At 35.8% G+C, this 12,695-nt stretch overlaps 1 protein-coding gene across 1 annotated transcript in view; it reads left to right on the forward strand.

Annotated features, from left to right (window-relative positions):
- Positions 1-2,281: 2,281 nt before the first annotated feature.
- Cpr66D (Cuticular protein 66D) overlaps positions 2,282-12,695 on the forward strand; it is an 89,183-nt gene continuing 78,769 nt past the window's right edge. The window contains exons 1-2 of the mRNA XM_074181882.1: positions 2,282-2,628; positions 12,075-12,488. Of these exons, the coding sequence (XP_074037983.1) occupies positions 2,329-2,628; positions 12,075-12,488 (714 nt within the window). The 5' untranslated portion in view covers positions 2,282-2,328. The remainder of the gene's footprint in view (positions 2,629-12,074; positions 12,489-12,695) is intronic.

The following is a 12,695-nucleotide window of genomic DNA, read 5'->3' on the forward strand; positions in this document are numbered from 1 at the left end:
GTTTCCATAACAGGTCTTCAATTAATAAAAAACAACAGGAAGAACGAAAAGTTCCAACTTTTGACTTACATTACTCGAATATGTTGAAATATTCCACACACATAAGAGAATAGCAACAAATGAATTCGGAATTTATATGAACGAAATATTCTGAATATGAGATCATTGAAAATAAACTTCGTGAAAGATCTTGTTTCAGATGTTATAAAATGTTATAAAATTGGGGTGATGATTTATACAGCTCAGCTGTTCTTCTCATGAAACTGGCATCATCGTTAACAGAAAATGTATGACCTGATAATTCGTTCTACCGGAGGAGAATGTCAAAACACATTTTAAATGAATCGGAACTACATTTAACGAAATACACAGAGTCTCCTGCAATTCACTAAAACTTTCTCGACACTGTTTCATCTCTACAACCATTAATAATAATCATTCCGATAATTTTCTCGAAGAGTCCCATTTTTTCAATATGGAGTTTCTGAAGTTTTGAAGTGACTAATTATCAATAATAACTATGAAGAAATCGAAATGAGAATATTTCGATGGATTACTCAGGATTCAAAAAATGGAACTCATCAAGTTGATAGACTCCTTATATTACCTGTTGCATTTCTGAAACTCAAATTATTTTTGAAAAATAGTATCATCTGATTTCAGCTTATCTAAATTGGCATTGTTTATCGTGAATATTATAACTTTGCAATCACAAGATTTCATCAGTATCAATTTACCAGAGATACCCCTTGTATAATCGAGTACGATATCATAATCAGGATTATATAAGAAATTCTATGAGAATCACTAACAAAATATTTTCCATAAATTTTGATAAAAAATGAATGTTGACCGTGTGGCAATTTTTTTTTTAATTGTATAATTTTCTTTCTATTTTCATTCGGAAAATGTGTTCTATGAGACGAATTCACAATTACATGTTGCTATTTGTAGTTAACCCATTGATATGATTTTTGTACATTTTTGTATAAATTTGCAAATAACTTCGATTTTATCAGTTTTCAGGAGGTCGTATCACCCATAAAACTAAAATCCATAACGAACCCATACAACTACTTCCATGATACGAAAAAGATTCCAAAAGTCATTTTTTGGACTTTTCTAAGAGATATTCTAGGAATGTTTTCTCCTATTCAATGAGTTCTTCACCATAACATCCATTAAACCACGGTTAGGCCGGTCACACACTTCACGATTTCCGAGCGGCTTTTTCAAGCGCGGTTTCTGAGCGGTTTTTAATTTTTATGCCAACCCCTGCATTTACAACCAACCGGTCGTCGGATTCCAACGGAGGGTAAGGGCGACCAAGTAGAGGGATAATCCAGGTAAAGGAATGGGACAATACCTTGGATACCGCCTTGGGTGGCGTCTTCCAGCGTCTTTTGCTTTCAAAGGGCAAAGGGATACCACCATTTCATGGTGAAATATCGCAGAAGCAGAAGACTTCATAGTCGTTACTTTGAAGGCAGGAGCTATACTGAAGAACGACAAAGGGATATTCCGCCTCCAGTCAGAGATCCGGACTGCCAGTAAATCGCAGACACTGTCAGGTACTCATTGCGATTTTTACTCAGCAATTTCCGCTCGGAAATCGCGAAATATGTCATCGGCCTTAATGTGTGAAAGTACAGTTTCAACCAAGTTGATACACTGAAAATAATTTCTTTCGTGACTGCACAGTCGTTAATAATCAAAACGCGTGAAAATGTTTTTCAAGATGACGATAAAAAATTAGAAGCAATAACATTTGAAAGCTACCATCACGAAGTCGAGACAAACAATGAACACTTTTTTCAGTAAACTGATTCACGAAAGTAAAAGAATGGAAGTCGAAGAAAACAATTATATTTCAGTTCAGTGCAACATTCATTGTTGGGAGATTATAATTATTCAATTAACTGGAATCAGTGAAATTGATTGAGGAGAAGTTAATGATATGAATCTTCTAATAATTATCACAGTCGATTGAGAAATGCTAGTTTAACAATTTACGTCGACAAATCGTTACTACTTCGCACGATAGCTGTAATCGACCATTCAACTCATCCTTGACTTGTTATGGCAATTACACGGTAAATTGTAGTTCACGAACTACATAAGGCAAGAAATCAATTTCCAATCGTTGTGCTGCAATGTAGAAAAACATCTCGTGATATCAGCGATACACTGACCCTATATTAGTTCCACCTTTCTCTAGCTTAGGTTGAAAGTTATATTGTACCCTGTAGAGGAGGGAAGTATATATACCACTCGATCGCAATTTCCAATCTTCTATACGCGAAACAAGTCACAAGTTTGTTGGTGAAAATGACGGACTTTCAGAAGTGCTTTCTATTGACTCTGGTGACATGTGCAGTTTCCTTTCCTTATCCGATTTCTCAGCCTGTGTATCCTAGTACTCAATTAAGTGCCCAAGCAGTGCCTCAGATTAGTTATAAGCAGCCTGCAGCAGCTGGATATATTCCTCAAACACAATATGTGAGGCAGCCACCTGCTGCTCAACCTGTATATGATTCAAAGGTTCGAGAAGGACTCCAAAATTATGCAACAAATAACCAAAATCAAGCTCTACAGCAGCTGCTCGTTCCTGTTGCTGCTGAAAGACAGGTAAACAATTTGATTGACATACGATTTCTATCAAAACAAAACTGAGGAATCTGTTTTTACGAAGAATTAGCCCGCACTTGTTGGAAATTTATTTTGAAGATAATCCAATAGTTCATTGAAGCACATGTTTGGATTAACAATAGCTGATTATCTGATAATGGAAGTCTGAAATATTAACCCAAAATTGTGCTAGAAAATCAGCATCGCATTATTAATTCATTATAGATAATAGTTCAAAAGCTCTTATAATTCCGATATCAATCGAAACAGTCATTGACGGCATATCGGTGTGTGAGCAAATCAGAGGGAAAATATTTTGCAATTCAGATTATCACTGAAACATTAAATATTTTATATGGTATTGACGAAATCAACTTTTATTAATGTGACATATTTCAACTTGGTGGAATAAAAAAAAAATCCCTTCAGCAAAAGTTAGAACCCCTGATGTTACTTTTATCTGTCTTGACCAAGCTATTCTGCTTTCTATATCCCATTATTTTTAATATTCATTCCATATATACTCTGTATAACTGGGTACTCCTGTTTGAAATAAATCGCTTTTTTTTCTGCTGACTTTTGCACAATCAGTACCACTCAAGCAAATAGTAACTTTCTGATAGGCATTTGCCACATACACAGTGCAAAAGCCAAATGGAATGAATTCATTATTTCGGTAACGGTGCATATTTCAACAAAATTCTGAATTTAAATTATAATTTGACATACTTCAACGGAAAAATGCTACCTCTACCTTCAACCCCCGTCGAATGACAGGTACAACCTATAATTTTTTGAATGGGAAGTACCTACAAGATTGTGATCGTTTGGAAGGTCTCTTCATTCTCTTATCAAACATGTTATCGCTTTCGAATTTATTGCAACAGTTAAAATAAAAAATTAAAATGATGTGGTTACCGAAATTCGATAAAATACACTCATAACTTATTGCAATGTACTCAAAACTTATTTAATGTTGAGGTATTCATAATAAGAAAGTAATTGAAAATTATAGCATTGTTCCTTTTGGATGGTATCCTTCAAAAAACTAATGTAAATAATTTCCGTGGCAACGTTAGTTTTAAACGCCTTGTATGTTGAAACATAAGTTGTCAATATTTCAATTTAAGTTTGAAGTTGATTGATTACGGAGGTAAAACCCGAACACAAGTTGCTCACCTATTTCATGGAAAATTTACTAATTTATCGCCCATATCTCAAGGAATGATAAGCAAAATAGAGAAGCAGTTTCTCGAGCTTGGTCATGTGGGGCAGATGAAAAAGCAGCTGCCAATGCAATGAGTGATGAACTCAAATTAGATGTGATGCTTGAGTTTGAGGAAAACCCACATACATCGAGTAGACAGGCATCCACAGCCGTACATCGATAGTAAACATATCGAAAAAAAATGAAATGCATTCCTATAAAATGATATACCTACTCAGGAGCTCATGGAAGACGATTTTGATAGAAGTACTTATTTTTGTGAGCAAATGATGGACATGTTGGATAACACTATCATCCAATTAGAAGACGTTATGTTTTCTGATGAGTGTACTTTGTTTCTTAACGGTCATGCTAATCAGAAAAATTGCCGCTACTGGTCAGCGGAAAATCCTCAATGAATGGGAGAGGAACACACGCAATACCTCAAAAGAATAATGTTTGGACAGATATTGTAGAAAAGAAAAGAAAATTGGTCCCTTTTTCATTGAGGACAACTTGAATGGCGGTAATTATTTGGCTCTACTTCAAAATGATGTCTTTTCAAGTTTTGCAAATTTATATCTTGATCCAGAAAACTCTCAAGTTACAGTGAATGGAGCAGGAGCAGTGGTGGAGCAGGATGGAGCACCACAACGTTACCAAGTTAATGTCCGCCAATACCTCGATACAACATTTTCCAATCGGTGGATAGGGAGGCGAGGATCGATTGAATGGCCAGCGCGATCACCTGATATTTCATCAATAGATTTATTTTCATGGGGATGTGTACAGAACTGAATTTTCAGATTTGAATGACTTAAAAAACGAATAACGCTTGCGATTAGGTCGGTCACGCCTGATATGTTGAATAATGTTAAAAGACAGTTTTATTTGAGATTAGGATGTTGCCAAGACGTTCGCGGTGAACATTTTGAACATCTACTCTGTTAACATCCATAGTTCTTTATCGTATTCTACATTTTATTACGTTTGGCATTACATTTCAGTTTTTGAGTGAATTTTATCGAATTTCGGTAACCACATGATTTTAATGTATTTTATCTGAATTATTGCAATGAATTTGAAAGCGACAACATGTTTGAATCGAGAATGAAGAGACATTTCGAACGATATATCACGAACTTCTACTTCTCATTCAAAACAGGGGGGTTGTTCCTGTCATTCGAAGGGGGTTGAAGGTAGGGTTGGCATTTTTATGTTCAAATGTCAAATTATTATTTACATTTGACGTGTTTCGGATTTTTATAAATATGTACAGTAACCGAAATAATAAATTTATTCCATTTGGCTTTCACACACCGTATAGGAAAACTGAAGAAAATGAATTATTCCAATTTTTTTATTTATATTCACCCATAGATCACTCTCCTATTTGCGATTTTGTTCACTACATGATGCTGCAACTCTATTCAAGCAGATCCAGCCTGAGATGAAGACGAAAATCGAATAAGAAATGGCAATGCTGTCTTGGCAACAATCAAAAGTCAGTCTGTGGCGAGGTCCCATTTTTGATCCAATTATTCATTAGACTGGACGCCTGAAGATCAAAACGGTTTGGTTTCGAAACAACATATTTGATTACCGAGTTAATGTTTTTATGTGTTATTGAGTAACGGACAAAGAAGAAGAGATATTCGTTGTATACTTTTCAGCTCTCGGTGAGACAAAAATCATCTGAAAACACAAATGAAGTTTTCAGATTTTCTCTTCGGAATCCGCTGACTCCATCCTGACCACTCTGTTGCATGATGTTCTTTCTACTCTCGAATGTCAAGGTCATTTCGGCTTGCCGCACAAAGTCAGAATTCTTCAAGTCGTTCTTGACTCACTGAGTCCGCTTAGGGCACATAATCCTCAGATTTAATGATCACACACCTCATGGTGTGGGGGGTCCCATTTGTTAATTAGTCTTGCGAGCTCTCTCGACTGTGTCGGGACTCGACCCGACCAGCTTTCCTTTTGGGAAAAATGGTAATATCAACCCTATGATAACTTTTCCCATGGTATAGGAGTGACCGTTCGTTGATGATGCTGACGAGATCTCCAGAACGTCTCTAGGTTTCAGATATAGGGCTCGAAAAGCTCAACCTTCAGAATAAAATGATATTCCCGACCCTCAAGGTCATACGAGGATGGTCTGAAGAGTTTTCGACCTCGTAAATAAAAGTGAATTTTGTTGTTCACCTGTTGACAGTTACTTACTCAGCTATTTTGGATGCGCAGTTGTTAAGTAACAGTAACAATCGTTTGGGTGAGTTGATGTGAGGTTTTTATGAAAATGTACAAAATCGAGTATCAGCTGTCATTAAATATGTCAAAACAACATTCAGGCATGAAAAAGCTGTCCACGCGTTGGGTGCCACCTTGACTCACGTTAGACCAACAACGTGTTCGAATAAACATTTCCAACGCTATGTTGGCGCAGCTCGAGTGCAATAAATTCGAGTTTTGGCGCCGATTAATCACTGTTGATGAAACTTGATGAAGCAATAAAACAGTCCAAACAGTGAACTGCAAAGTGGAAACAGGCTTCAAAAAAAGCAAAAACCCCTTTTCCGGCTGAGAAAGTGATGTTTTTTTGGATAGTCGTGAAGGTATTTCAGTCGATTATCTTCGAAAAAAAAAAAAAACATCACAGGAGCATACTACGCATCATCATTTGTGCTGAAGGCACAACTTGCAGAAAACAGCCATACTTGCAGAAGAAGAAATGATTCTGTTTCACGGCTTACGGTTTGAAGTGCTTGACCATCCGCCTTACTCATCAGATCTAGCCCCAAGCGACTTCTTTTTGTTTTCTATTTCCTCATCCAAAAATTGCGCTCGGAGGGCAGATGTTTTCATCAAATAAAGAGGCAATCACTTTCATGAACAATTATTTTGCAGAGTACTCAAAAAAAAAGGAAATGAAAACCAACTTTTTGAAAGAGTAAGCAGCATAGTCTGTTATTAGATTTCAACTGAATGAAACATAATAGTCAGATCCAAATAGAGTAGTTATTCATGTATATTGGTAAAAATTCATTTGGCTCAGAACGAACTTTGATTACGATGAATGGAATTGGAAAAAATATGAGAATAATTATAATTTCTTGTTCATTCAAATATACACCATGTCCATTTTTCTTACAAACCAAAAAAAATACTTCAATTCATGACCTCCCATAATAAATATGTTCCTTCTAGAATTTTATGGACTGAAATAACTTGCAGATAATCAACGGAAATCATAAAATGAGATATGTCACTGCCATTCCTAGTGAATAATAAATTTCCCACGCTCTGAAACATGGGGCACCACCATTGCCGTTTATCGTCATTTCATTATTTTCTGCCTCCATTGTGAGATTTTCACCGGATAGTTCACAAAACTGCAAAACGTACAATAGATTCATCAGGGGTAATTATATTATGAAACAATTGTATGATGAACCACGTGTTGTGGATTTGTGAGCTGTTACTTGCCAATTTCATCACATATCACTGCTCCAAATTCAGTTTTGAAATTTTTATTACGAACAATATGAGCAAAATTTTCTGTACCGTTGGAATATTGATGAGGATGTTTTTCCGTTACTCCATCCACACTTCAAATAAGTCCGCTTTCAAATTTGGATGCTGGAGTTGTTATCGATCATTTCTTCAAGAGAAATAACAGTTAAAATATAGAGATAAAAGATTTTTCCACCACAATGCTCAAAATTCCTCGATATGTGTACAGTCAATTCAGAAATATTCTCAAATAATTGAAAAAAAATATTTGTCAGTTTTTATTTGTGAAATTATAAAACAACGATAAAAATAAAAACAACAATGAAAATTAATTGGCGCTCCGGGGCGACTCCATTGATTCCAGTGGCGCATTTGCTTTTTCAGCTGCAGGAACACCCCGCAAAACCTGCAGTATCACATCATCTGGAGATCTTGATCTTCCAATGTCCTCTCTCTCATAAAACAAAATGTAGGCTGTCTTCAGATTCAATACATCGCCAAAACACTTCGTGACACAACTATCGTCAAACTTAAACCAGTCCGTTTCGTTTTTGACCAAAGCGTAATAATGACCAAATTCAACGTCATAACAATGACTGCATGAATATTATGATAGTGGTCTGCTAGATTGAAATGTTCATCTATTTCGATCCTTCGAAAGAGTTTCTTGCTTCCGTCAGTTATTTTGAAAAAAAAATTATTTCTTCTTGACTGAACAAAAAAATGTGGAAAACTTCCAAAGAAAAGAAGGAAGAAAAATAAAAACAACTACAATAACAACTCTTCATGAAGATATCTAGTGTGAGTTTCTCTCACATATAAGCGGGATGGAAAAACCTTTTCGAAACAACAATTCTGAAGAGAACATCAAATCATAAGAAATTCACTTCTTCCCATACAGTTTGTATTACAAACATACATTTGGAATCGAAACAGATATCATACAAAGAAACGCTTCACAACTTGATATATGAAAGAGTATTGATATTGATATATCGTGCATAGCATACACAAAAGTTTCTTTCACATCCAAATTGAAAGAAAAGGACCTATCGAAATAATTAATTTTTTCTGCTTTCTTTGAAAGTTTACTTTGTTGTTTGTTTCATGACGGAGAAATAGGAAGCCAAGAAGTTTTATCCCAACCTAACGCATGGCACCTTCGTCGGTAGTTTTACCAGCGCCACTGTATCGCTCATAAAACTAAAATGATGTACCGCGTAGTCCCATTTGAGTTTGTACTATACATAGTTTTTCTATGGACAGTGTCAATCCTAGTAGTGATATGTAGCGATAATGATGAAAATGGATCGCCATTAACTGTGATAGAACCTCAACGAGTATGCATAATTGTTATGTACTGATTCATTTACGAAATATGTGATGTATTTGGCCAAAATTCGGAAATCCAAAATGTATTTAAGTAACACTTCATTGTGAGATTTTCACTAGACAGTATCGCAACATGCCGTGTTTCGTTACACAATAGGTTTCTCAGGAGTTCCCTTCCATACGAAAACGTTTTTCAGTTGAAATACAAATATAGGTCGTGATACCAGAAATGAATGAATTGATGGATGTAGCCGTTACGTCGTGGTAGGAAATCATAATGAAAAAAAAAAATGAAACTTCCTATGTTTTTTACCACTTTTATTTGTCACTAACGTTACTGCAGTTTCGTCATATGTAGACATTTTCAAACTTATACATTGAACTCTTCGAAAAACTTTTTTCAAGAGCTCGTTTCACCGTCAATGAAATTTCAGTTGCCTGCCTTATACTTTGGTACTACAAAAAATATTTTCTTCAGAGAAATATTTTTTTCAACAGATTGAGGAACTCTTTCACACCTATTATCTCTCATTCTTACGGATCATGTATTTAATAGAAAAACATTTTTTTACTCGCGATTCAATACCGTGTTAAAAAAATTCGATATTGATTAATATTACTACTGTTACATAATGTTACTCTGTAGTACACTGGTATGAAATGAATACCTCCCACAGATATCAAGACTTTCGTTTAACATGCGATTTTACTCATTGCAAGAAAAGAGGACGTAGTTTTGGCGAGCAGCTTACATGGATATCCGGTTGTTAAGCGCTGTCACGGAACTTTCATTTGTTTAATTGGAAAAGAAGACTGACAAGTTCAAACAAATGAAAATGAGAAACCTGCAGAGTAGAAACTTCGAGCGAAAAGAGTAGATAATTATGGTCTTGTATTTACGTGACTTTGAAGTCCTTGGTTTCCTGAAGGGAAGAATTGATTGAGAGTCAAGAGAACTCCTTCTCTATAGACCTGTAAAGACGAACTTTCCGTTGTTCCTCTCCAAAATAAAACATGCTCAATATTGAATCATGAAACTTGCCAAATAAATTTATTTGGTGAACTTCATGAGTTGGATATCCACAAATAAAAGCAAGAAAATTATGATACTATTTTAGGAAATGCAAAATGTCAAAATTTTCGTTTGGATTCCATCCTCAAAAATCTACTTTAGATGAAAAAATTTTAAATTATGGTGGAGATGAATACAGAAAAAAATGTTTTGTATTTGTTACTTCATTGAAATATCATTGACACTGCGGTTGAACATCTGTTAGAAACAATATCCGTAAAACGATTTTCAAAAGTGATGACACAGCTTTCTAGTTCAACATGTATTCTCGTTTTTGAAACCAGTCATATGACATTCTTACATTCATTATTCGAATATTAAAATATATGTTTTTTGTTTTTTGGTTATCCATTTGGTCATCCCATGAAGATAAAAGTATGATAATCTACTGAGCACAGAAACACCAGCTAGTACCATCAGATAAACATATATTTATGGGTATTTACTTTTTTCTGTTTTATATATACTGTTTTGAAATGATGGTAGACTCAATACATTTTTTTTAATCAAACCTGAAACTAGGAAGAAGACACTCCGCAAAACTTTTGGTTTGAGATCTCTAGAATACATAGCAACCTTTGGAAACCTCATGGTCTCCGTTATAATTTTTCACATATTACCAGTTTGATCCTTCTCTTTTCGGACAATATTCGCTGCACCCGAAACTGAAAACTCCACGAAGAAATTCTTCTCATTTTGGAAGTCGAATGGGACAACATCAAATTCATTAGTGTGTATCAGCCTGAATTTTGAGAATTCATGCCTTTGGTTTTTCTAATATCCCCGGAGCAGGTAACACCGAAGTGTCATCAATACCGTAGAAGTGAAGAAGGTGTGAATGGAGCAATCTTAAGGATAGTTGGAAGAAACCTATATATTCATCACATGATCAAGTTGACTAAGGATTAGAAACATCATCCTGGCAGACCATGAATAACCACTCATTGTCCGACTTCTGACCACTAGACCAGTGGAAGATCAGGTGCTTTTATGATCTACACTGTTATTGAAGAAGAACTTATGCATTGACTTATCCTTGCAATGTCGCAGGTGTGAAGTGATGTCTGCATCACTTTATGCATGAGGATTTTTTTTCTGGATTGGGTTCAACTCAATGACAGTGTTGTGATCAACCCATTCAGTGTCGAAGTTTTTTAGCCGCACCGGAAATGCATTGGAAAATGCTCCAATTTCTGCTCTCTCATAGTTGCGGACCATGCAGACAAGTATATCTGAATTCCAAATGACTGACCAGTCTTCATCCGATACCAGTTTGTCATGTAAATACTCCAAACTGGGAAGTTCACGATATTCCTATTTCCGGGGAAAATATAAATTTTTGCTATCAGCTTTTGTGGGGCCACAGTTATCCTCGAGTAATTCTGACCCAACAGATAATGTCAATAGTGAGATGTAGAAAAAAAGTGATCCAAGAGAATAGTCCTGAAATACAACTGTTCTGAAAGTTACTCTAGCCTGACCAGATGTTATGGTGATGCAAGTTCGTCAGAGTGATATCGGTTTTTCAAGGCATCTCACTATTTTATCAGGTTCAGCATTACATACGAGCAGATGCTAATTGAGTTCATACGATGTCGTATAAAATGCAATACTGTTTCGAGTCCTGGGTTTTTCATCAATCGATGAGCAGTGATTCCCAGCGACTCCTCTCTTTGATCCTCGCTGCTCATATACCCATTCGAATACCCGAAGATTATTCATGTGTATAAGATGTTCGCAAATAACTCATACCACGAATTCAAGCATTTTATCGGTCTAGGAATCAATAAATATCTTTTTGTGATGATGAGAAGGTTCCGCCCATCGAAAAGGTAATCCAAAATCTGCTATTTCCTCTCATCAGGCCAGAGTTGCCGAGTTTCAATGAATTTTTTTGCGGACATTTTTTTTCTTTATTCGATTCCGTTATTTTCAACACCTCAAGAGGAAGATTAATCTTCCTCTTGAAGATGATCACTTGCTGATCGAAACACGTGTTGAGGTGTCAAAAATAACTGTTTGGTGTTGGAATGAAACTCCAGTAATATTCATTCACTATAATGACGATTCATTCAGTACCTGAAATACTACGCCAATTAATTGAGTAAGTAGTCCAGTATATGAAATCAATTTATCATTTTTCTTTGTACTCATCAAGCTGATGATCACCCAGGTCGATGAATCGTTGGGAAACTCATCCAGTTTATCGTTTTATATTATATAAAATCATCCTGAAATCATTGTATCTTTTGATGAACATTGAATTAAATCAAAATGACATGCGTGATTCCAAATCACTTCAGAGTCTCATTATCATTCTAGGTTCCAAAAGTTGCCCTGCCGTCTGCACAGTATTATCTCAACCAAATTCAATCCGCCCAGTTGGCAGCACAGGCCCAACATGCTTTTGCATCATCTCAGCAGAAAGCTCCTCAACCAACATTGACTAGGCCAATTCAGCCCATATCAGTTCCTCAACAAGTTCCTTCACCTCAACCCCAGCAATATTCCAGAGAAAAGACTCTTCAATATGTCAGGCAACAACTCCAGCAGTATGCAAGAGAGCAACCTGCGCAGTATGTAAGAGAGCAACCTGTACAGTATGTAAGAGAGCAACCTGCGCAGTATGTAAGAGAGCAACCACAAACTAGGTATATTGCAAGGCCCGTTACAGCTCAATATGAAGTCCAACAGCAACCACAAGAAGAAGACAGAAAGGAGAAAGAAGATTATGACGTAAGTTATGAGTTAACTTATTAGCTCTGATGAGAAACGACAATGATATCCAAATGTTGGAAATCTTCAAATTCTCAACTTCCAAACATCTGAGAATACGCAAAGTAAAGGTGCATAAACTGTCAATATGTCGGAAGTTAGCTGATAACATATTTTTTTCAGTCAATCGGAAAAAAAATTTTTGATGTCACTTCATACTTTCCACGT

Source organism: Leptinotarsa decemlineata, unplaced genomic scaffold (assembly GCF_025532065.1).
Source record: "Leptinotarsa decemlineata unplaced genomic scaffold, Ldec_3_MD MMD2_tig00026317_RagTag_RagTag, whole genome shotgun sequence".
Taxonomy (NCBI): Eukaryota; Metazoa; Arthropoda; class Insecta; order Coleoptera; family Chrysomelidae; genus Leptinotarsa; species Leptinotarsa decemlineata.